This window comes from Schistocerca serialis, chromosome 2 (assembly GCF_023864345.2).
Source record: "Schistocerca serialis cubense isolate TAMUIC-IGC-003099 chromosome 2, iqSchSeri2.2, whole genome shotgun sequence".
In the NCBI taxonomy this organism is placed as follows: Eukaryota; Metazoa; Arthropoda; class Insecta; order Orthoptera; family Acrididae; genus Schistocerca; species Schistocerca serialis.
The window spans coordinates 65462674-65489707 of NC_064639.1; the positions used below are offsets into that span (position 1 = coordinate 65462674).

The 27034-nt window shown below is 40.2% G+C and overlaps 1 protein-coding gene across 1 annotated transcript in view; it reads left to right on the top strand.

The window, feature by feature from the left end:
* The window catches only part of LOC126456767 (filamin-A), an 885319-nt gene that overhangs the window by 834089 nt on the left and 24196 nt on the right, over positions 1–27034 (top strand). Inside the window, exon 45 of the mRNA XM_050092525.1 lies at positions 14489–14627. Within this exon, the coding sequence (XP_049948482.1) occupies positions 14489–14627 (139 nt within the window). The remainder of the gene's footprint in view (positions 1–14488; positions 14628–27034) is intronic.

Genomic DNA, 27034 nt, shown 5'->3' on the forward strand with positions numbered 1-27034 from the left:
TATAATATCAAAATCATATTCTTGTAGTGATGCACACCAGCGTGCAAGACGTGAATGTAATAACTTGCTTGATAGCAGGAAAGAAAGAGCTTGATGATCAGTATAAAGCTTAGTGCGTTTTCCCCATAGAAAGTAGCGAAACTTGCGAAATGCCCATACTATGGCAAGTGTTTCGCGCTCTGTCACTGAATATGACTTTTCACATTCAGTGAGTGTGTGGCTAGCAAAACTGATAGGTTTGATGCCTGTTTGTTCATCTTCTACATGAATTTGGAATAAAAATGCTCCGAGCCCATAGGAACTTGCATCTGTTACTAGGCAAAAGTCTGACGTCATGTCAGGATGACATAACAACGGTGCATTTCCTAAAGCATTCTTAATCACTTCAAAATCTGTCTGACAGAACTCTGTCCATTTCCAAATATTATTTCTTTTGAGTAAAGATAGAAGGTGTGGACTGTTAAGAAGATGGTAGGGTACAAATTTCCTGAAGAATGAAGATAGACCAAGAAAAGCTTTGAGTTGTTTACGACTCTGTGGGGATGGAAAATTCTTAATTGCATCAATTTTTCTTGAGTCTGTATAAATGCCTTCAGTTGATATGATGTGACCAAGGAATTTGATTTCTCTCCTCCCTAATTTCGTCTTTGATAAATTGATAGTGACACCTGTGTCAGAAAATTTAGTCAGAAGTTGCTTCAAAAGACTAACATGTTCTTCCCAAGTAGTGGTGGCAGTGACAATGTCATCAACATAAACTGTGATTTGCGATAGCAATTGTGGTCCAAGAACAGCATCTAAGGCTTCAATAAATACTCCAGCACTCATTCGTAGACCAAAGGGTAGAACACAAAATTGATAACTACGTCCCTCACATAGAAATGCAGTGTATTTACGGCTGTTTTTATGGAGGTTCACCTGCCAAAACAATGAGCAGAGGTTGATATTGGTTAAATACTGTACATTATGAAATTTTAAAAGTTGTTCTTCCAAATTTATAGGTCGTGTGTTGATTGGAATTATGACTTTGTTAATTTCTCGTGCGTCCAGCACTAACCTTACACTACCATCCTCTTTATTAACTGCTAGGATCGGACTGCAATATGGTGAATGTGACCTTCCAATGATACCCCAACCTTGCATTCTTTCAATCTCTTTCAAAACTGCGGGTTTCTTTGACCAAGGAATATTATTATATGTTCTACAGTATGTTTGTGTGGTTTAACATCCATCTCATAAGTATAACCTCTATTAATTCCAGGTTTCTCCACAAATACCTCAGCAAATTGCTGCAAAACTTCAAGTAATTTAAGTTGTTGTTCCTTCGTCAGATATTCAGATTCTGTGCATTTCTCATATAAATCATTAGGTTTAATTCCCTGAGATACAGTGTCATTAAAAGTTAAATCACATATGTTTGTAGGTGGTGGATACACAAAATGTAACTGTTCAAACTTACCTTGTTTACTATTTAAGTTTTTACCCTGTGTTAACTCTATTGTCAGTTGTTGTTGGTTTACGGTTAAATGACGATTTCATTTTCCTAAATCTATGATTGCTTGATATTCATTCAAAAAGTCAATTCCTAATATGCAATGCATAACTAATTTATCTACTACCAGAAAATTGTAATTGAGTGGTATATTTGAAAATGTGAAGTTAATGAGAGCTTGAAGTTTCACGTTCTTTGATTTGTTACCGGTGGCGCTTATAATGTGACAATTCTGTACTGGCAATGTTTGTATGTTCATTATTTGTTTGAGTTCATTATATAAAGACATTGAAATGACACTTGCTGCTGCTCCTGTATCTAACATTACTTCCACTTCATAACTACCAATCATAACTCGTGTTATAGCCTGAATAATCTTCTTTATTTTACTGGTACTATTAGAATCTACATCCTGATATAATTCTTTTTCTATTTTCTTACTGTCATCATATCGGAGAAAACAGATCATTGGTTCCATTGCGCTCTGCTCCCTATCGATCATAACTCGAGCGCTTAGCTCGGTCGTCGTTCGTTTTCCGGCAAATTCAGTTGTTGCTGCGGGTTGGGGTCATTGCCCAACTCAATAATATTTACATTTCTGTCGCGTGTCGCCCAAGTATCAGCTGTTTGGTTGTTGACATTAACTCGCGTCGCATTGGGAGTTCCGTTAGGTAGGAATTGAGGGTTGCTGTATTGCATGTGTCGTGGTGGTGGTCCATTGTGATTTCCCCATACATTATTTCGCCCATGACTGTAACTGGTATTGTCATTACTGTTATTCTTGCAATACATGTTTGGATGTTGTTAAATGTTGTTTCTCTGAAAATATCCTGGATGGTACCTGTTATCCTCTCTTCTTTGATCTCTATGATTTCGGTTCCTTCTTCTGTTGTTATTTTGAATATAACTGTTATTGTTCTGATTGTAATTACTGTTCGGATAACCATTATAGTAATAATTACCGTTTCGCTGCCAATTCTGCGAGTTGTTTCTCCTAACATTGAATGGCTTTCTCCCAGTGTAGTGCGAATTGTTTCTTTGAGTGTTTTGTTGTGGTGTCGGAGGCGGATTCCAATAGCCTCTGTCATTTCTGTTGTTGTGCGTATGCGAATTTCTTGGATCGATTCGATACAATTGATTGAAATTCCTGATCTCATCTCTGTAAACAACATCTATCTCATCAACATAACTGAAAAAATTCTTTGTTTCCTCGGACACTCCTATTAATTTATCACGGTAAGGAAATGGTAAGTGGCTTTTAAGTGTTCTAATTATGTCTGGTAAATCTGCTGGTTTTGTCCAATATAATGTTTTGTCTAGGTAGCATTCGAAGTATTGACGTAAAGTCTCTTTCTTTGGGTTGTAAATTTCTGGATTGTATACTTCTCGTTTTAAACTTTGCTGTTCTGTGATCGATCAGAATTCCTCGAGAAATGCTTGTTCAAACTGTTCAAATGTTAAACATCGTCTTTTCATTGCTGCTCCCCACTTAGCTGCTCTTCCACGTAACAAATTTGTAACGTATCGAATTTTATCAGCTTCTAACCAATGTCTCGGGAAAATACCGTCAAAAGAGCGGGTGAAAACAATCGGATGCACTTTGTCTTTCTCATCACATGAAAATGTCTGAAAGTATCCATGTCGTACTAATGTTTCATCAGCTACTCCCGATGGTATTATGGGTCCTGCATTTTGTGTCAAACTGTGCATAGTATGTGGTGATGTCTGATAGTAATTTTGATCTTGTGGTAGCATTGAAAATGGTTCATTGGGATTTGTATCACTCATTGGTAATCCTATTTTCAGCTGTGTGCCGGGTCTAGCATTATTCGGATTCTCATTTGTGTTTTGGTTGCCTGTTATGGGTTTTGGTATCACTGACAAACTTGGTATTACATTTTCTTTAAGTTTACGTATCTCTTTCTGAATATTATCTGTTTCTCCCTTTACTTGTTCCTTTGTCTTATCTAAAATGATCTGTGTCATTGTCTCAAACTTCTCATCTAAACAATCATCACACAATTTGCATGCATGTACAACTTTCTCTGCTAGAGTTGTGTCATTCTTTAAAGATGCTACATCTGCTCTGTCTTCAAGTTTTTCTAACTTTTCCTGTAAGGATTTCTGCTCCAATGTTACATCATTTCATCTGTCTGAAAGGTCTGTAATCGTCAGGTCTAAGTGTTCTTTGTTTGTTTCTATGGAATTGTGTGACTGTCGTAATTCGTCAACTTGGGTACTGGTTTTCTGTTGTTCAGAAACTACTGTTTACAATTTCTCATTACATCGTTGTAAGTCAGTTTTTGTCTCGTCACTGAATTCCACAAATACCTTTTCTTGTCTCGTAACCTTGTCTGATAAGTCAGTAAATTTCCTTCCAAGACTACTGGTGGTTTCTGTCAAGTCGGCAATTTGTCTCGATTGTTTTTCAAAATTTTGTTTTATGTCCCATGTCAGTTCATCGAATTTAGTGTCAAATTTCCCAATGTCATGTTTTAAATTGTCGTCTAAAGCGTCAAATTTTCTGTTTTGGTCACCAAGTAACTTCAGAATCTGGTTGAGCATGCCAGAGTCCTGTGTCTTAGTTTCGTCATTTTTTTTTGTGTCTGATTGATGTCTGGTTCTGAAGTTGACGTTGTCAATGTCGCGTTTTGTCGCGTAGTTCTCTCTCTCCATTCGCCTGTATATATGTTTATATATAGGGGTAGTTGTCTTAATCGATCCGGTAAAATTATGTCTTGAACATCCTCAGTATTAAGGTCAATATTCATTTGACTGTCGGACATATTTTGCAATGTGTCACTTTCACTAAGCTCGTCTGCGGAAACAATTTCTACGCGTCTAGCGTCCATCTTGCGATTTTCGTATTTAATTGCAAATAAAATTTTCCAATGGCAAAAAAAAATTTTAAAATATGATATGTTGAAATCTGAAATTTCTCTTATGGAAATGGATATTTCTATATGATTTTTAATTAGGAATTGAATTATTAAACTGGTACTGAAATTTCCCTCTCACAAATAAATGACAGTGAATATGCTCTTCACTTATCATTTGCAATAATAGTAAATCAATTTTAACTACAATTAGGAAAAATAATTTCGAAATAAATGGATCGGAATAAACAAAGTACAGATGGCTGCTTGAAACTGGAAAAAATGTAAATTTCTGTACTCACCAATTTTTTTTTTGTTCTTCAGTCTTATGTTGCAAATGCAGCGTCAGATATGCAGTTTTGAATCCAAAATTTTTCTTTCGCATCCGTGCAAATTATTTTATGGAACGTTATCCTTTTCCTTTTTTTTTTTTTTTTTTTTAACAAATTAATTTCCTCAGCATGAAAATGAAAATTAACACGAATTAATAACAGGGAAAACAATATTGTTGTAAATTTCATGCACGTAATGTTACAGTTTAAATGAATGAGACTTAGTCCAAATTCGTTTTCTGATGCTATTAAGTGATTAAAATTAGATAAAATGTCCAAAATTTATAATAATTGCACTTGCATCAAATTCGGAGATTGTCAGTCCTGTCACCAGGATGCCAATTGTAGTGTTCCCTTTACTTGGGGTTCTGCCGTGAAAATATAAAATAGAAAATCTGATTGGGTTTTGAATTTTGGTGGTTTCAGTTACAGATAAGGCGGACTTCGTATTATTGATTGAGATAGTGCTGTAATTCGACCGTGCATGGCAGACCGGGTCGGCAACACTACAAAAAGCGACTGTACGGAAATAGCATCAGAAACTAGTGGAAATTTATCTTATAATCTTGTTAGAAACGCAGTAATAATTACAATATAGTCTTCATGGCTTTCCTCCTAATTCCCTTGTAGGACGACCCGTCTTTCACTTTTCTCCGTCTGTTGAAAACTTCTTCAAGTTGTCACTGTCATGATCAATTCACAAATTTGGCGATAACCACCTCGAATCACTATTGAAACAACCTTGCTTTGTAATATAATTTTAATTTCCACCCAAAAGCACATTCAACACAACGCGGAAAAATACACGTCTTTCATATCAAGACAAGAGAGAGAGAGTAGTCAATTAGCTGTTAAAAACAAAACCTACGCAAAAAAAAAGAAAGATCAAAATTATTTATAAAAATCGGCCGCTGGTGCAGCGCTCTTCCGCATGCGCGATCGTAAATTATATCTTTGTATTGGCGGAGGCGCGGTAGTCAAAGTACCATTGCAAAGGGAACATCCTCTCATTCACTACACGCTGCAGTGAATCCTATAACGCGCCATTTACGGAGTGGGAGCTTCTCGGTGCCTTTGCACATTGCCCCGACACAGCTCCTGGGCCTGATCGCATCCACAGCCAGATGATTAAACATCTCTCATTTGACTACAAGTGACATCTTCTCGTCATCTTCAACCAGATCTGGTGCGATGGCATCTTTCAATCGCAATTGCGCGAGAGCACCATCATTCCAGTGCTCAAACCCAGTAAAAACCCACTTGATGTGGATAGCTATCGGTCCATCAGCCTCACCAACGTTCTTTGTAAGCTGGTGGAATATATGGTATGTCGGCGGTTGGGTTGGGTCCTGGAGTCACGTGGTTTGCTGGCTCCATGTGAGGGCGTCTTCCACCAGGGTCACTCTACCACTGATAATTTTGTGTCCATCGAGTCTGCCATCCGAACAAGCCTTTTCCAGACAGCAACAGCTGATTGCCATCTTTTTTGACTTACGTAAAGCATACAACACAACTTGGCGACATCACATCATTGCCACATTGTGTGAGTGGGGTCTCCGGGGACCTCTTCCAATTTTTATCCAAAACTTCCTGTTGCTCCATGTATTCAGTGTCCAGGTTGGTGACTCCCATATTTCCATCCATATCCAGGAGAATGGAGTCCTGCAGGGCTCTGTATTGAGTGTGTCTCTATTTTTAGTGGCCCTTAATGGTCTAGCAGCAGCTGTTGGGCCCTCCGTCTCACCTTCTCTGTATGCAGACGACTTCTGCATGTTGTACTGCTGCTACAGTACTGTTGTTGCCGAGTGGCGCCTCCAGGGAGCCATCCACAAGGCGCAGTCGTGGGGTCTAGCCCACGGCTTCCAGTCTTCAACCGTAAAGTCATGTGTTGTCCACTTCTGTCGGCATCGTGCCATTCATCCGGAACCCGCACTTTACATTAATGATGATCCACTGACTGTATTGGAGACAAATCAATTTCTAGGACTGGTTTTCAATGCTCGATTGACTTGGCTCCCTCATCTATGTCAACTTAAGCAGAAGTGCTGGGGGCACCTCAGTGCCTTCCGTTGCCTAAGCGACACCAATTGGGGTGCAGATCGCTCTACGCAGCTGCAGCTCTACAGAGCCCTTGTCCAATCCCAAGTTGACCATGGGAGTGTGGTTTGTGGGTCGGCAGCGCCTTCAGCATTGCATTTACTCGTCCCTGTGCACCACTGTGGGGTTCAATTAGCGACAGGAGGTTTTAGGACGAGTCCGGTGACCAGTGTACTGGTGGAGGCTGGAGTCCCTCCACTGCCTCCGTGGTGTACACCTCAGCTGCAACTTCGTCTGGACCTTTTGCATGGCCCTAAGGACTCTGTTAACCCGCCGCTCTCTGCTGTCACTTCCTCTCTATTCTTGATGTGTTCCAGGGCTCTGAAGTGGTTTACACCGATGGCTCAATGGCTGATAGTCACGTAAGCTTTGCATATGTTCATGGAGGACATATCGAGCAGCACTCCTTGCCAGTTGGCTGCAGTGTTTTCACTGCAGAGCTAGCGGCCATATCTCATGCTCTTGAGTACTTCCTCTCATGCCCTGGCGAGTCATTCCTCCTGTGTACTGACTCATTAAGCAGCCTACAAGCTATCGACCAGTGCTACCCTCACCACCCTCTGGTAGCATCCATTCGGGAGTCCATCTATGCCCTGGTACAGTCCCGCCATTCCGTGGTGTTTGTGTGCACCCCAGGACACAGCGGAATCCCCAACAACGAACTTGCCGACAGGCTGGCCAAACAGGCGACGCGGAATCCGCTTCTGGAGATAGGCATCCCCGAAACTGCTTGTGCTCTGTCTTACACCACAGGGCTTTCTAGCTGTGGGAGACGGAATGGCATAACAGCACACACAACAAACTGCGTGTCATTAAGGAGACTATGAATGTGTGGAAGTCTTCCATGTAGGCCTCTTGCAGGGAATCAGTTGTCCTCTGCCGGCTCCGCAGTGGCCATACGTGGCTAACACACAGTTACCTACTCTGTTGCAAGGACCCGCCTCAGTGTTGCTGTGGCTCCCATACGACAGTCGGCCACCTCTTGCTGGACCGCTCACTTTTAACCGCTCTGTGGCAGACTTTTAACTTTCCCAGCACTCTGCTTTCGGTGTTGGGCAACAATGCCTCCACAGAAGCTTTAGTTTTACGTTTTATCTGTGAGAGTGGGTTTTATATTTCTATCTAGGTTTTAGCGCATGTCCTTTGTCCCTCTGTGTCCGCTGCCCTAGTGCTTTTAGGGTGGAGGTTTTAATGTGTTGCAGAGTGGCTGGCTTTCCCTTTTTATTCTTGTGGTCCACCAGCCACTGTAATCTGCTTTCTTGTTTTACTCTCTTCTGTTTCTAGTGTGTGTCTGTTGTTTTCTTGTCCTCTTGTGTTCCTTTTAGTGTTCATTGCCTTTCCTTTGTTCTTGTGGCTTTTCCTTTCTTTCCATTTTGTTTTATATGTTTCGTCCGTTTTATTCTCACACTTGTGGAATTGTTTTATTAGGACCAAGGGACCGATGACCTCAACCGATGACCTCATAGTTTGGTCCCTTCTCCCACCTCTAAACCAACCAATCAACCAACTCCAACTACTGGACGGCCAACATCATGCCAGCATCATTTTTTCTCCACAAACTTTTTTTTGTAATGTATAAATCACGGGAAAATCAAAAATGTATTGACACAAAATCAGATGGAAATTTACATTGTGGGCATAGGAAATTTGATGGGACTGTTAAAAATGTCATAAATGTGGGGAAGACATTAATTCTGGGAATGTAAAAGTGAGGTTATAGTGTAGATGTGAATGACCTTCCACTTAATAATCAACAAGCGAAATTGGTACTTTTTGCTGTGATATTAGTGTTGTAGTATAGAAATCTATCAAGAGATTTTTTAATGGCAGTTTTCAAAGCATTATTTTGTGGTTCTCTGAAAATGGACTGCCCATAAATTTTGGAGGAAAAAAAGAACACTCTGCATTCAGTTCTCAACAACAGTCAGTCATACCCACAGTTGATATAGCTTATGAACAGGAGTCAGGAAGTAGTGTACAGTACTCCAGATTTTTGGGTGTACATATTGATGAATATGTGAACTGAAAGAAGCTTATTGTTGTGCTTCGCAAAGAATTAAATTCCACTACTTTGATTTTCATAGAGATGTAAGAATCTCTTGATGTATTTTGCATATTTCCGCTCAATAATGTTGTACGGAATAATATTCTGGGGTAACTTATCAATTAAAAAGAAGGTATTGATTACACAAAAGTGAGCAGAAGAATAATTTTTGGTCTTCACCCACAGGTATCATATAGGTACCTCTTCAGGGAGCTAGGCATTTTAACTGCGCTGTGACAATACATATATTTGGCAGTGAAATACAGCATAAATAATCCATCACAATTTGAGAAGAACAGTGATGTACATATCTACAACAGTAGAGGGAAAATGACCTTCATTGTTAAAGCTGTGAGTGGCTCAGCAACAAATATTTTTGGTCATTCGCCCAATAACTTAAAATGTATGACATATAACAAAGCAAGTTTTAAATGTAATTTAAAATCATTTCTTCTTAAAAAATGGTAGATAACTAAAAAAATGAAGTGTAGGTCCATGAGTAGACCTAAAAATAATACTGTGTTCATTAATGTTAACACTAATCATGTATACATATCATGTAAACTGACTTGTTCCACATGATTTCGATAAAAGAATCGTTCAGATGGTCTATGGAAAGTGTAACTAACTAACTAACGTGTAGAATGTAAATACTTTTGGATCAAAGGAGATCACTCACCGAAAAGCAGAAGCATTGAAACCCCACATCACACCTGTGCGTGTGTGGTCGCGTGGCTGTTGGCCTGCATGGTGCAGACCCAATTCTGTGTGTGTGTGTGTGTGTGTGTGTGTGTGTGTGTGTGTGTCAGGGAAATTTGATAAAAAAAGAAAAAACACTGGAAAAAAATCTTGTTTTTGTCTCAGTAGATGAAATGGTTTGTTTACTGAGATGTCGTGCATCATCGCTGGCTGGAGCTGAGAACGTGCACCGCTTCCCTACTCCCTCATTCCTACTGCTTCTCCCCTCCATACCACTCCCCTCAGCTTGCAGTCAGTGCTGCCGTAGCTTCTTGCCACTAGTCTAGCGGCCATTGTTGCCACCACTTCTTGCGGCTAGCCTAGCAGCTGTCAAAAAGAGACATGGAGGTGTGAGGAGTGGTTGGTTTGGATCTGATTCTTAGAGATTGTTGATGCAGCGGCTGGAGACAGAGGGCATGTGTGCATGATTTGTCTCTGAGTGGTTGTGTGGATGTTTGTGTACTCTCGTTTCCTGACAAAGGCTATGGCTGAAAATTTAGTTGTTAAAGTGTGGTTGTCCTTTCTACATGCCTTTCTGCGGCTCAGTGATCATCTTTATAGTGAGTTGCTACCTGTCCTCGTTAGTATTGATTCTCAGGACATTTGCGCAAGTTATCTGTTGTATGGATTGATCACCGCGGTGAGTGGACTTCTCATGGTTCTGGAGGTTACATCATTATTTCTAGCACATTGCTGGATGCTGGCTCTGTGACAAGAAGATGGAACACGTCTTAAAAGTATTACCAAGACTATTGTTTGTCTGTTAATATGGGTGTAAAGTTAGTTTTTTTTGCTTACTACGACAGTGTGGGCGGCTTTTTTCTGTTAGTGTCCATGTGTCTGCACACACTTTTACACAATCTATATTAATTGACACACTGACAGTGAAACTTTGCCAGCATCAAGCGTGTGCTGTACAACTGTTGCTTGTAACAAAGATTTTGACAAAAAAATATGGCATAGGCCTACTTTGCACAGAGATGTAATTTGTTCTTATTTACTTGTATTAAAGTTGATATAAGGGCAAATATTTTAATCAGACTGGTGATAACATGAGAGCACAAAAATAAAATAAATTAATTAATGGATTACTATAAGAACAACCTTCAAGTTATCTGATGTGTTATTCCTATTTGTATATTAACGTATAATGCAGTCACTTTATAGCAAATATTTTAATGAAAATTGGCATTAACTTTAATGCCAAGGAGTCAATAATACAGTGTTATTCTATTTGCAGTGAGATACAGCTGTTTGTACGAGCTTGACCTTTATATTTAAATTTTAAATAATAACAAAGCTTCAAATGAACTGTTGACTTATTTCTGTTCTTACATTAAACAATGGAAAATTCAGGATGGAATGTAACAATAACAGAGAAGGAAAGTTGCTACTTACCATACAGCAGAGGGCAGTGTTGTCTCAGTCCTCTGAGACTGCAGAAGTGTGTGCAAGCTGCATTTGCGTGAATGTGTGTGTGTGTGTGTGTGTGTGTGTGTGTGTGTGTGTGTGTGTGCGTGTGTGCGTGTGTATGTATGTGTGTCTACTGCTGAAAAAGGCCTTAATGGCCAAAAGCTATAATTGTGTGAATCTTTTTGTTGTGCCTATTGCGACTCGGTATCTCCGCTATACGGTGAGTAGCAACTTTCCTTCTCTGGTATTGTTCTTACATTAATATGATATGTAGTATTAGTAAGAGTATTTCCTGTTTATTTTAGCTAAAGGTAATATGTAGAAAAGTTATAGTTTTTATAATGGACTATAGCTGTTTGTATGACTGTACACATTATATTAAAAAACCAAGAACAAAAGTTCAGGTGAACTATTGACTTATTTGTGTTCTTACATTACCGTGATCTGGAATATTTGTAAAGGCAGATTCTGTTTGTTCCAGCTAGAAGTAATATGTATAAAAGTACTGATTTATTTTAACAGTTCAGGGCTTTACCATTTAGAAATATAGCACAGGTTTTATTCTGTGGTAGGATATTTACATTGACACCAGTGTAGTTAGGATGTAAGGAGAGACGTTGGAAGGGGAGTTTGGGGAGGGGTTATTTAGGGAGGGGTGGTGATGGAGAGGCAGTGTAGGGTTGGTTGAGTGGTTACTTGTTTTGAACAAGTAAATCTTCAAAGTTCTGATGGAAGAATTTGTTTCTCAGTTCAGTTTGATCATTGAGTAAGTAGTCAGATGCTGTATTTGTGTAGATAAATATTTCAATTTCTTCAAGAAGGTCAAGTATCATGCCTTTGTTTGCAAAATGGATTATTTGGAGATTTTGTTATATGTTGTTTGCAGAATGATTGTGTTGGGCAAGATGTGAGGCAAAGCTGGCTTAATTCAGGTTGTTAAGACAGAGTGCATCTATGTGTTCTTTAAATCTTGTTGTGAAGCTTGCACATGAGTTGCAAGTGAACTTGTATGCACCTGACTGTTGATAGTGTTGCATAGTAGTTTTGGTGTAGGTATGATTTTATTGCAGTTGGTTGATTTAATTTTACTGTATGGATTAGTCTTATCTGTAATTGCACGGTTTTACCCATCGTTCAAGGCAGTAGATTTAATAATTTCTGTTTCTTTTTGTCTTTCACTTGTGTCCATTGTGATTTGAAGCATGGGATTAACCATTGTTCCGAAGAATGGTTTTTTATGTATGCCTGGATGGCAAGAGCACTTGTGTGTGGTAATATTGGTGGCTTTTGGCTTTCTGAGAATTTGAAATCTATGCTTTTGATTTTAATTTGAGATTGTTAAATGAAGATAGTTAATGCCTTCTGGCGTTTCATGTTCTACTGTGAATTGAATTTTGTTGTGTTATTTATTAAGTTTTGAGTTGTTCCATTGAACAGAATGAGAGTGTCATCAACATAGCATTTGTAGTAAAGCAACTTATCTTTTAGTTCGCCGGCCGGGGTGGCCGAGCGGTTCTAGGCGCTACAGTCTGGAACCGCGCGACCGCTACGGTCGCAGGTTCGAATCCTGCCTCGGGCATGCATCGTGTGATGACCTTAGGTTAGTTAGGTTTATGTAGTTCTAAGTTCTATGGGACTGGTGACCTCAGATGTTAAGTCCCATAGTGCTCAGAGCCAAAGCTACTTATCTTTTAGTTCAGTTTGGGACCTAAAAAACTTGTTTTCGAGATTATTAATATATATGTCTGCTACTGAGCCTGCAAGACTACTACCCATTGCCAGTCCATCTTCCTGAGTGTAAAACTTGTTGTTGAACACTAAGAAGTTGTGCGATAATATAAGCTTCAGGATCTCTATTAGTTCATAGATTTCAGCTTTACCCATGTTTGAGTAAGTTATTTCTTACTACACTGATTTTTTCTGTGACAGGTATGTTTGTATATGTGTTGACTGTGTCAAGAGATGCAAATCTAGCTGTGGCTGGGATGGGGATATCTTTTATGCTATTAATGAGCTCATTACTGTTTTTGATGGAGAAGTTATTTCCAAATACATATGCCTTGTGAATAATATCATTAAGTTTCCTGGTTATTTTATAGCTTGGACTATTGATGGAGTTCACAGTGGGACATGTTGGACATTCTGGTTTATGGGCCAGTAGGCCTATGCCATATCTTTCTGTCAAGATCTTTGTTACAAGCAACAGTTGTACAGAACATGCTAATGCTGGCAAAGTTTCGCTGTCAGTGTGTAAATTAATATAGATTGTGTAAAAGTGTGTGAAGTGATACACCAACTGGCCATCAAAATGGAAGCAGACAGATGGACACTAACAGAAAAACAGCCCATACTGTTGTAGTAAGTAAAAAACTAAATTTACACCCTTATCAACAGGTAAACAATAGTCATGGTGATACTTTAAAGCATGTTCCATCTTCTTGTCACAGAGCCAGCATTATGCTAGAAATAATGATATAACCTCCAGAAACCATCTGAAGATGAACCTGAAAAGGTTCGAAAACCAGTTCATGGAATAAAACACAATTATTCAAAAAAGTGACTGGTTGCAGTTTTATGTAACTTGTCAACATTTCTAGATGTAGTTCATTAATGGTCCAATCACTTGGTGGCTTAGGAAGTGGAGAAACATCATGAGCAACTGGCCTCAAGGCTGAGGGCAGGGTTGGATATTGAAAAGCCTATTTTGATTTTGCAGGATACCCTTTCACTTTGATCAAGTAAAAATAGCAGTCAATGTCACCATCCCCGTTTTCACGCCACACTGTTGGTACCGGTAGTAACTACCATTACAGTGTAGCATCAAAATTCTTTCTTAAAATTGTATGAAAACTACTGAGCGAAGTGGCACAGTGTGTAGCAACACTCACACAAGACTTGCATTGAGGAGGCCAACAGTTCAAACCCACATCTGGCCATCTCGATTTAGATGTTCCGTGATTTTCTTGGACCGCTTGAGGCAAATGCTGGGAGGGCCCCTTTTGAAATGGCACAGCCAATTTCCTTTCCCAATTCGAGCTAATGCTCCTTCTCTAATGACCTCGTTGTCGACTGGATGTGAAACACTGATCTTTTCCTCCCTCCCCCATATGAAAACTCACCAGATGTCAGCACAAGCCAGAATTGTGACTTCTGTTTATGATAACTAACACTATTTGGACAAGCCCAGAGATCAAAACACACATAGAGAAGATAGTTTCCCTATTGCATCATGTCTTTATCATTTTGTCTTTAATGGAAAGACACGTTTAAATATCCTCCATTCAAAATCAGTTTTACATATAAAACATTTGTGTACCGTGTTTCACATTTGCAGACTACAACCACATTAGGCAAAATGTCGTAGTAATATGGATTAGTGAAAGGTATAAGGTACACTGCCATCAATTGCGTTCACTGTGAAAAATGTAATATGAATAATGAACAGTAATGAAGAATGTAACACCACAGTCGTTCTATTTTCACTTCATTTCTGCAGGATTGCCAGAAGTGACTCTTACGGGTATGAAGGCTGATGTTAAAGTGCAGCTCCAGAACTTGGGTAATAGCACCTACAGAGCAACATACATACCTGCTGTTCCTGGAACATACCTCTTGAACGTTATGTGGTCCGAAAGGTTTGTAGCTTATATGTGTTATCAACAACTAATATTATCAGGCAATATGGAAAATAATCTTATAGAAGCTGGCGATTTAAATAAATTCTCTAGTTAACTGGTTGAAACTAGTAGCTTTGAGAACATCCATTCCACTGTGTTCCAGCATTTTTTTTCCTATAAAAAAAAGCTCATTGGCAGATTATTATTTACCCTCTCTTAATTTCAAGATGTAACCACTATTAGATTAGGGGAACTCTTATGTTCAGAGAATCTGATTTGAGGAGATCCTCGTGCCAGCATTTTGATCCATTTTTGAACTAAAGTAAGCTGTTAAGTCTTATATAGATTGTTCTTGTTCCTAATACTGGTTTCTGAACTGAATTTTTTGTTGGAATGGGGGATATATTATTTACAACAAACTTCATTGAGCAATAAATATACTGAGATGCAGGCTTCCACATTATATTCATGAATTCATACAAATAATGCATATTACACAATTTTGAACTTGGAAAACTTTTGTTTGGCTTGGAGTGTTACGTCAAAATATGATATTGTATGACATTATGGCATCAAAGTAAGCAAAGTATGACAACTTTTTTATTTTTATGTCACACGTCTTGTAACATTTGCATTGTGGAGAAGAATTTGTTCATATGTTTCAGCATTTCTGTGGAGTGCTCCTTCCAGTTTAATTTACTACCAAGTTGTAACCCCAGGAATCTAACACTATCAGTCTTTTATAGTGTATCAGTACTTCTTAATATTTCAGGCATATGCTGGTTGGAAACTTCTTTCATGCTTTGAACTGCATATGGGAGTCTTTTCAAAGTTTGATGACAGTGAAGTGGCTACAAACCATTTATTAATGTCCAAGGAAATGTGATCAGCAGCCCTTTCTAAAACTATGCTCAACGTTGATATTTTATGGAATACAGAAGTCATTAATGCACACAAGAAAAAGCAATGGCCCAAAGGCAAACTGTTGTGAGACCTAACATGTAATCAGTTCCCAGTCTCATGATGGCAGGCAGCTCAATTCACTGGTCTCTCTTACTGACATTCATTGTTTCCTGTTTATGCGATATGACTTGATCCATTATGCAGCAATGCCAGTGACACCATAGTATTCTAATGTGTTGAAAAGGAAGTTGTGGTTAATGAAGTCAGGTGGTTTTGACAAATATCTGCAGCTTGTAATTTGTTGTTGTTGTTGTGGTCTTCAGTCCTGAGACTGGTCTGATGCAGCTCTCCATGCTACTCTATCCTGTGCAAGCTTCTTCATCTCCCAGTACCTACTGCAACCTACATCCTTCTGAATCTGCTTGGTGTATTCATCTCTTGGTCTCCCTCTACGATTTTTACCCTCCGCGCTGCCCTCCAATACTAAATTGGTGATCCCTTGATGCCTCGGAACATGTCCTACCAACCGATCCATTCTTCTAGTCAAGTTGTGCCACAAACTTCTCTTTTCCCTAATCCTATTCAACACCTCCTCATTAGTTATGTGATCTACCCATCTAATCTTCAGCATTCTTCTGTAGCACCACATTTCGAAAGGTTCTATTCTCTTCTTGTCTAAACTATTTATCGTCCATGTTTCACTTCCACACATGACTACACTCCATACAAATACTTTCAGAAATGAGTTCCTGACACGTAAATCTATATTCGATGTTAACAAATTTCTCTTCTTCAGAAACGCTTTCCTTGCCATTGCCAGTCTACATTTTATTTCCTCTCTACTTCGACTATCATCAGTTATTTGCTCCCCAAATAGCAAAACTCCTTTACTACTTTAAGGGTCTCATTTCCTAATCTAATACCCTCAGCATCACCGTACTTAATTTGACTACATTCCATTATCTGCATTTGTTGATGTTCATCTTATATCCTCCTTTCAAGACACTGTCCATTCCGTTCAACTGCTCTTCCAAGTCCTTTGCTGTCTCTGACAGAATTACAATGTCATCAGCGAACCTCAAAGTTTTTATTTCTTCTCCATGGATTTTAATACCTACTCCGAATTTTTCTTTTGTTTCCTTCACTGCTTGCTCAATATACAGATTGAATAACATCGGGGAGAGGCTACAACCCTGTCTCACTCCCTTCCCAACCACTGCTTTCCTTTCATGCCCCTCAACTCTTATAACTGCCATTTGGTTTCTATACAAATTGTAAATAGCCTTTTGCTCCCTGTATTTTACCCCTACCACCTTCAGAATTTGAAAGAGAGTATTCCATGCAACATTGTCAAAAGCTTTCTCTAAGTCTACAAATGCTAGAAATGTAGGTTTGCCTTTCCTTAATCTAGCTTCTAAGATAAGTCGTAGGGTCAGTATTGCCTCACGTGTTCCAATATTTCTATGGAATCCAAACTGATCTTCCCCAAGGTCGGCTTTCACTAGTTTTTCCATTCGTCTGTAAAGAATTCGCGTTAGTATTTTGCAGCTGTGAGTTATTAAACTGATAGTTCGGTAATTTTCACATCTGTCAACATCTGCTTTCTTTGGGATTGGAATTATTACATTCTTCTTGAAGTCTGAGGGTATTTCGCCTGTCTCATACATCTTGCTCACCAGATGGTAGAGTTTTGTCAGGACTGGCTCTCCCAAGGCCGTCAGTAGTTCTAATGGAACGTTGTCTACTCCCGGGGCCTTGTTTCGACTCAGGTCTTTCAGTGCTCTGTCAAACTCTTCACGCAGTATCATATCTCCCATTACATCTTCATCTACATCCTCTTCCATTTCCATAATATTGTCCTCAAGTACATCGCCCTTGTATAGAACCTGTATATACTCCTTCCATCTTTCTGCCTTCCCTTCTTTGCTTAGAACTGGGTTTCCATCTGAGCTCTTGATATTCACACAAATGGTTCTCTTTTCTCCAAAGGTCTCTTTAATTTTCCTGTAGGCAGTATCTATCTTACCCCTAGTGAGATAAGCCTCTACATCCTTACATTTATCCTCTAGTCATCCCTGCTTAGCCATTTCGCATTTCCTGTTGATCTCATTTTTGAGACGTTTGTATTCCTTTTTGCCTGCTTCATTTACTGCATTTTTATATTTTCTCCTTTCATCAGTTAAATTCAATATTTCTTCTGTTACCCAAGGATTTCTACTAGCCCTCGTCTTTTTACCTACTTGATCCTCTGCTGCCTTCACTACTTCATTGCTCAAAGCTACCCATTCTTCTTCTACTGTATTTCTTTCCCCCATTCCTGCCATTTGTTCCCTTATGCTCTCTCTGAAACTCTGTACAACCTCTGGTTTAGTCAGTTTATCCAGGTCCCATCTCCTTAAATTCCCACCTTTATGCAATTTCTTCAGTTTTAATCTACAGTTCATAACGAACAGATTGTGGTCAGAGTCCACATCTGCCCCTGCAAATGTCTTACAATTTAAAATCTGGTTTCTAAATCTCTGTCTTACCATTATAAAATCTATCTGAAACCTTTTAGTATCTCCAGGGTTCTTCCATGTATACAACCTTCTTTCATGATTCTTGAACCAAGTGTTAGCTATGATTAAGTTATGCTCTGTGCAAAATTCCACCAGGCGGCTTCCTCTTTCATTTCTTACCCCCAATCCATATTCACGTACTACGTTTCCTTCTCTCCCTTTTCCTGCTACCGAATTCCAGTCACCCACGACTATTAAATTTTCGTCTCCCTTCACTGTCTGAGTAATTTCTTTTATTTCATCATACATTTCTTCAATTTATTCGTCATCTGCAGAGCTAGTTGGCATATAAACTTGTACTACTGTAGTAGGTGTGGGCTTCGTGTCTATCTTGACCACAATAATGCATTCACTATGCTGTTTGTAGTAGCTTACCCGCATTCCTATTTTTTTTATTCATTATTAAACCTACTCTTGCATTACCCCTATGTGTCTTTGTATTTATAACCCTGTATTCGCCTGACCAAAAGTCTTGTTCCTCCTGCCACCAAACTTCACTAATTCCCACTATATCTAACATTAATGTATCCATTTCCCTTTTTAAATTTTCTAACCTACCTGCCCGATTAAGGGATCTGACATTCCACGCTCCGATCCATAGAACGCCAGTTTTCTTTCTCCTGATAACGACGTCCTCTTGAGTAGTCCCCGCCCGTAGATCCGAACGGGGGACTATTTTACCTCCGGAACAATTTACCCAAGAGGACGCCATCATCATTAACCATACAGTAAATCTGCATGCCCTCGGGAAAAATTATGGCTGTAGTTTCCCCTTGCTTTCAACTGTTCGCAGTACCAGCACAGCAAGGCCGTTTTGGTTAATGTTACAAGGCCAGATCAGTCAATCATCCAGACTGTTGCCCCTGCAACTACTGAAAAGGCTGCTGCCCTTCTTCAGGAACCACACGTTTGTCTGGCCTCTCAACAGATACCCCTCTGTTGTGGTTGCACCTACGGTACGGCTATCTGTATGGCTGAGGCACGCAAGCATCCCCACTAACGGCAAGGTCCATGGTTCGTGGGGGGGCGGGGCGGGGGCTTGTAATTTATTAAGTAATTAATTAAGTACATTCTCACTGTGAGTGTAAATAGCCATCTTGATATCAGAATCCTTCAAAAATCCAAACTGTGTCTTGGACAGTGTTGTTTCAGATGGTTGAGCAGCTTCCTTTACATCACCTTTTCTAAAATTTTCGAGAATATGGGCAAAAAGTTCCTTTCTTTGTGGCTGTTCTCTCTACAGGTAGAAACTGAGCATCACTGCTAAAATTCAGAAAAAAGTTGTATCAGCAGAAAATACCATCTCTGTTAAATCAACAGAGAATGCAGATGCTAAAGATATTTGGAAAGTATCGAAGAGATGATATGTACCCTAGATCAGGTAGGCTTAAAATTAAGTTCCTAAGGACAGCCAATAGTGTTGTTATAATACAAGCCAAATCTCAGAAAGCCTGCAAGGGGCTGCAAGAAAAAGCCAATAAAATTCCACAATTTAAATGTGAACAGCCACAAGTAATTATGTACGACATGGGACATGACTTGTTCAGTAAGAAGGCACTAGACTCTATCAAGTCTTTGATGGAGAAACTTGGAAAGGAAGGCTTCTAAAAGGAGGACAAACTACACTTCAAAACTGGTGCTAGAGATAGACACTGTACACTACATAATGAACGCAAACCCCAGAGTACACAATTCTTATTAAGTTATCAAAAATTGTACATTAGCCTCAGGGCACTGAATGTGAAAGACATGCTTTAAATACTTTGCATAGATGATGTCACTAATCAAGCGTGAAAGAACAACAGGTTTGACCCACTGTGAAGACAGCAGTCGTCAAAGGAAAGACTCTAGTGAGCATGGTGAAAACTGAAGCACGTTCCATGCCTTAAAATGAGAAAACAATGCTCACATGAAAGGAAAGAAGACTGTCCCACTTACCATTTCTACCTGTGACAAGAAAGAGCTCAGACTGTTTATGAAAAACACACACACACACGCTGAAGTGCCAAAGAAACTGGTGTAGACATGCTTATTCAAATACAGAGATACGTAAACTGGTAGAATAAGGCACTGTGGTCGGCAGTGCCTGTATAAGACAACTACTGTCTGGCACAATTGTTAGATCAGTACTGTTGGTACAATGGTAGGTTACCAAGAGTTAAGTGAGTTTGAACACGGTTGGCGCACAAGTGATGGGACACAGCGTCTCCGAGGTAATGTTGAGGTGAGGATTTTCCCATATGACCATTTCACGAATGTACCGTGAATAACAGGAATCTGGTAACACACAAAATCTCTGACATCACTACGGCTGGAAAAGGTCCTGCAAGAATGGAACCTCAATGTGACAGAAGTGCAACTCTTCTGCAAATTGCTGCAGATTTCACTGCTGAGCCATCAGGAAGTGTCAGTGTGCGAACCATTCAATGAAACATCATCGATATGGACTTTCGGAGCCGAAGGTCCGTTTGTGTACCCTTGACGACTGCATGACACAAAGCTTTACACCTTGCCTGGGTCCATCAACACTGACATTGGACACTTGATGACTGGAAATGTTGCCTGGTTGGACGAGTCTTGTTTCAAATTGTATTGAGCGGGTGGACATGGATGTGTACGGGTATGGAGGCAACCTTATGAATCCATTTACTCTGCATGGCAGCAGGGGACTCTTCACGGTGGTGGAGGCTCTGTAATGGTGTGGGCTGTGTGCAATTGGAGTAATATGGGACCCCTGATACTTCTAGATGTGACTCTGATAGGTGACACATATCCTGTCTGATCACCTGCCTGCCACCATTGTGCATTCCGACGGACTAGGGCACTTCCAGGAGGACAATTCAATGCCCTACATGTCCAGAATTGCTACAGAGTGGCTCCAGGATCACTCTTCTGAGCTTAAACACTTTCGCTGGCCACCAAACTCTCCAGACACGAACATTATTGAACACATTTGGTATGTCCTAAAATGTGCTGTTCAGAACCACCTCCTCGCACTCTTACGGGTTTATGGACAGCCCTGCAGGATTCGTGGTGTTAATTTCCTCCAGCACTACTTCAAACATTAGTTGAGTCCATGCCATGTCATGTTGGGGCTCTTCTTTGTGCTTGCGGGGGTCCTACATGATATTAGGCAGGTGTACCAGTTGCTTTGGCTCTTCATTGTACATGCAATAGATTTCAAACTGCACAGAATCACAAGACAGTATTATTCCAGGAGCACAAGAAATTGGCACTGAACAGTTACATAGTGTGAGCAACTTGGTATTCTGTATCTGTGGGAAATACTAAATAATGTATATCACTTGATCCTACCTGCTCTAAAAACTGACCTAGTTGAGTACCATTACAGTGAAATGATTGACTACATTAACAGGCTACTGTAATGACAGCATCTACAGCAACTGACAGCTTGGGAACTGAAGGAGAAGGCTTTGAAATGGGGACTTTGCTTCTGTGTAGGGTAAATGAAATCGAGAGTAACACTTTGGAATGGTGGCTGTCGTAATTCAGAATCAGACTATGAAAACTCCAAATAGGAATACCAACAATGTAGGAAAAGACAGATTGCTGTGTACCAGAAAGAAAAGTCAAATTGCAGGCTTCCATTAAAAAAAAACACACACACACACACACACACACACACACACACACACACACACACACACAAAGGTAAGTGCACCTGACCAGTTCCATCATCTCAGGGCAGAATGCAACATGATATGGGATGTAAGCAGCAATCTGGTGGGACTGGGGAAGGGGGAGGGGAAGGGATAGTAGTCTGGTGGAGTGTGCAGGGACTAGACTGCCAACAGGTGCAGTGTGAGGAATGTAAGGAGAAGGGAGGTCGGGAAAAAAGGAACCAAAAAAGAGAGGAGTGGAGGAAGGTGGGCTGGTGGACAGCTGGTTGGCAGTCATACCAATATAAAAAGCTGTGAAATGATTGAGCCTAGCTGCTTTCACAGGTGGCCTGGCCCCTTATGGGGTAGGATAGGCCTGTGACAGGACTGGAATAGGAAGTGCTGGATGGGTGGATTGGGCAGGTCTTGCACCTGAGTCTTCCATATGAATATGATCCTTGTGGCAATGGGTTCGGATTGGGAGTGGTTTAGGGATGGACTAGGATGTTGTGGATGTTGGATGGGTGACATAACACTACTTTAGGAGGGGTGGGAAGTATCCCAGGTAGGACGCCCCTCATTTGAGGGCACAGTGATAGGTGATCAAAGCCCTGGCATTGGATGTTGTTCAGTTGTTCCAGTCCGGGGTGGTGCCAGGTGACGGAGGGGACATTCCTTCGTGTTTGGTTCTCGGGGGTCGTGGGATGATTGGGGGTATGAGGGGAAATGGCGTGCGAGATCTGTTTGCGGATTAAGTCTGGGGAATATGTCCTATATATGATGACCTTTTTCGAGACCCTCAGCATACTGAGCGAGGGAGTTTTTGTCACTGCAGATGTGTAGCCAGGCCACGTGTGAGGGAGTTTTTGGTGTGAAATGGATGACAGATATCAAAATGCAGGTACTGTTGGTGGTTGGTGGACAGAGGTGCAGATGGAGCCATCAGAGAGGATGATGCCAATATCCAGGAAGGAGAACCACACGAAGTGGATGGGAGACAAGGTGTTGAGGTTGTTGTCGTAGTGGCCCCTTATCAGTTAGGGGACTCGCACAATAGACGAGCGAGGTGGGCCGCTAACCTCCCTTCGAGAGCTCGGATCGAAACATCGTCTGTGGATGTAAACGACAACAGACATTCTGCATAAACACGGAACTATTTCGTGAAAAGACATGTGACAGAGATCCACCAATTGGAACTAATGTGACTACGTTTAGCACTTGGACACTCGCCGTAGCATTCGGTAGAATGTTGTACCTTTGTAATTGTATTTTGATTATTATTTTCATTTCATTGTCTTGTACTCTTATCTGGTTTTTGCCACGACAAGAATTATTGTACTTCTTGTTGTTCTTGCATTTGGAAATTAGTGCATGCCAAGAAGGCATTTTAGTTGCAATAAAGTGTGTCGAGACTTGACTGTTAGTTCTTTCTTGCCGACCACAGGACACTAAAATTGTGAAGAAACGAAAGTAGGGTGTTTTGGCTCTGGGTCCAGGTCATGAAGATACCATCAGTGGACTTGAACCAGGCTTGGGGTTAGGTGTTTTGGGAGGTTAGGAAGGTCTCCTGTAGATAGCCCATTAAAAGGTAGGAGAGTGTCATGTGGGTGCCCATGGCTGTGTCACAGATTTGTTTATTTACCTTCCCTTCAAATGAGAAGTAGTAGTGACTAAGGATAAAGTTAGTAAGTTGTACAAGGAATGAGATAGTGGGTTTGGAAAGGTAGTGATCGATAGTGGTAAGATTAGGGCATGACAGATGTTGGTGTGTGGGAGGCTAGATTATGGGCACTTGGTTGGAGGTGTCAGTCAATGAGGGCAGAAATTCTTCAGTGGGGGCACAATAACCAGCTACAATGGGACGTCAAGGATTGTTGGGTTTGTGGATTTTAGGAAGCATGTAGAAGGTGTGAGGAAAGAAATGGATTCAGGGGAGATGTTTTGGGAAGGGCCTAAGGCTTTAAACAGAGATTTGTGTTGGACTTCTGGCATGCGATCACTCTGGAAGAGTTTATAGGTGGAGGATTCAGATAACTGGTGAAGGCCTTCTGCCAGGTAGCCACTGCAACTCATAATAATTGTTCCAGTCTGCAACTTGATGTGTCTTCTTTATTGTAAGTAGCAATCTGTATTTTCCTATGTTGTTGATAAATCAGAATGAAACTTTGATACACATGGCAGACAAAACCTCCCAATCCAGGACCCAGTTATACCATAAACGGTACTGTGATATGGCAAAGTTAACTTTGTTCATGGTGGTACCCTGAATGATTACAAGCCTAACAGGACAAATTGTGCCAGTGATATATAGTTCAGTGGCATGGGCTCATTATAACATCAGTGACATGGCAACATCTTTTTCATCTGAAGCAACTGAAATGCCACCTGTTACATTGAGGAGTGTTTCTGACATCTAGTGTCAGCACGTGGACTGATACAATATTTCCAGCTCTTCAGTTGTGGATTCAGCAGCTCAGATTGGAAGAAACCAGATATCTCTAGCACTTGTAAAATGGAGCCTCCAAATAAAAGGAGACTGCATTGGAGTCTGTGACAGATGAACCTAAAAAACAGCTTGGTGACTTAACAAACCTGAACCAGGTACACTGAGAGATAGAAGGCAGCGTCACACTGAATAGGCTGGAGGATTCTACAGTACAAGCACTGATGAGAATTACAAATTTGCGACTGTTATAAAGGTCTTATTAAGACAAAGTGCATTTCACTTTATTTTAAATCATCTTCAGTGGCCACTGTAACAATATGGTTTTTCTTACCATTTTGTTTGCAGTTATTGTGAACAGTTCTTATGCTTTTTTTACTGTAAAAATTACTAAATTATTGTCATTACTCATGGTTGTTTTTTTTTTTTTTTTTTTTTTTTTTTTTTTTTTTTTTTTTTTTTTTTTTACATCATTCATAATGTTCTGCACATATGGTTAGATTATTGTGCACAGTACTTTCACTGACATGAAATATATTTACATTTTTATTTTGTGTAGATCCACTGCCATTTTGCACTTGGTGTACTCTTTTTCTTCTTCTTCTTTAGTGGGAGCATCTGCTGTCTCTCTCTCTCTCTCTCTCTCTCTCTCTCTCTCTCTCTCTGTGTGTGTATGTGTGTGTGTGTGTGTGTGTGTGTGTGTGTGTGTGGGCGCGCGTGCGTGCGTGTGTGCAGGGGGAGCTGTGTGTGTAAACTATTACTTCACTTTGTTGCAGTATTGGGTGATCTAGGATGGGACACATTGCTCGGTTTATGTCATACTATTTTTGTGGTGTCCGGGGAGGTTGTTATTTACCTATTGTATGATTAGATTATATATTTTTTTAAAATGCATCTGTCCATAATTTGGTGATTTTGAGGTTGCTCTTTCTTCAGATATTGCATTTGTAACTCCACAGACAGACATTAAAGGGGGTATCAGTCCGCCAATTAGTGTAAGTTCAGTAGAGCTCTGAAAAACAGTGGTTTTTGTTTTTTCCACTCCAGAACAATGTTATTCCATCAGATTAACGTTATTTTTATATGGACTTCACTCAGTAACTCATGCTCTGTTAAAAGTAAACAGGTACCAACAGTGATTCGTGCTCTTTTGGAAATAAAGTTTGGATAGCACCACTGCCATGGTGCAGATCATTTAATAGTTTCTATTCTCATCCCTAGGTTGCATTACCAGTATTCACAAGAAAACAATACACTGCAGTTGTTTTGACTGTTGTAAAGTGTTGTCTTATTTATACATGCACTTAAACATGCTTGCATTATAGGTTGTAATCAATGGAAAATCCACGATGGAATGTAACAGTATTATGAAAAGGAAAGTTGCCACTCACCATATAGCAGAGATGCTGAGTTGCAGATTGGCACAACAGAAAGACTTTTGCAATATAAGCTTTTGGCCAACAAGGCCTTTGTCGAAAATAGATGTGAGACACACACACGCACACGCACACACACACACACACACACACACACACACACACACACACACACACACGACTCTAGCCTCTGCCAGCTGAAGCCACATGGCGAGAGTGGCAACTGGATGAAGGTAAGGAGGGGGCTGAGGTGGGAGGGGGAGGGATAGCAGGGGTACGGGTGGAGGACAGTGAATCTCTGCTGGGGAGCATGCAAGGACAAGGTGGAGAGAGGATAGGGCAGCTAGGTGCAGTCGGAAGGTTAGAAGGTGGGCAGGGGATGGGGGTTTGGGAGGGGGGGGGGGGGGGGTAGCAAAAAAGGAGAGAAGTAAAAAGACTGGATGTGTTGGTGGAATGGGGCCTGTGTAGTGCTTGTATGGGAAAAGGAGAAGGACTGGATGGGTGAGGACAATGACTAACAGTTCTACAGTGGCACAAAAGTCTAAATCATTTGCAGAACAATATTGGTTACTACGTGAAATTAAGATGCTCTATTTGAAAAACAGCACCTAAACATGATGCTCTATGAGACTCATCTAGAATTGGCAAAAAACGTAGGAAATGACACAGTTTTCATGGCACTAGTAGAAAAAACTGAACGCAACACATACACCGCAATGAAACATTTACAAAACAAACATAAGCAGAATATAATGAAACTAACAGTAAAAAAGACTGAAAAATACATTTACATTTTAAATGTGAAACCACATGAACACCAACACATATTCCATCCACATTTAGTTAACCTAACGCAGACAGAACTACACGAAAATGAAAAAATGCTCTTGGAAAAAGGTTTGAAACACTGCACCAATAGCAAAGTGAAGAATCAATACATAGAAAATCTCATAGTAGATACTGAACACATCCTTACACGTGAAGAACAACAAAATAATTGTGAAATAAACATAGAACTGACAAGAGAACTAGTAAAAGAAGAAATCAAAGGCATAATGAAACAAACACAGCAGACACACAGTAAGAACAACCAAACAGAAGCAGCCACTATGAAAAGGTCAAAACAAAAGTTAACAAACAATAACATATTAATGACAAGAGCAGACAAGGGAAATGTAACAGTACTCATGGCTAAAGATAAATACATTACAAAAACCAAGGAATACATCAACACCAATGCCATACAAAAACTGAAGTCAGATCCAACTACATGATTCCAGGCAAACGTGAAATGAACATTGAGAAACATTGAACACACACTCACAGACAAACAAAAATACTATATAACACAGAAAAACCCACAAGCACCAACACTCCACAGTCAACCGAAAGTGCATAAAGAAGGAATGCGAATGAGAGCTGTTATCAACTTCAAGAAAGCCCCAACATACCACATAGCCAAACACCTCCAAAAGTTAATTACAAAACACTATAAAGTAGAAAACAACAGAACAGTGATAAACAC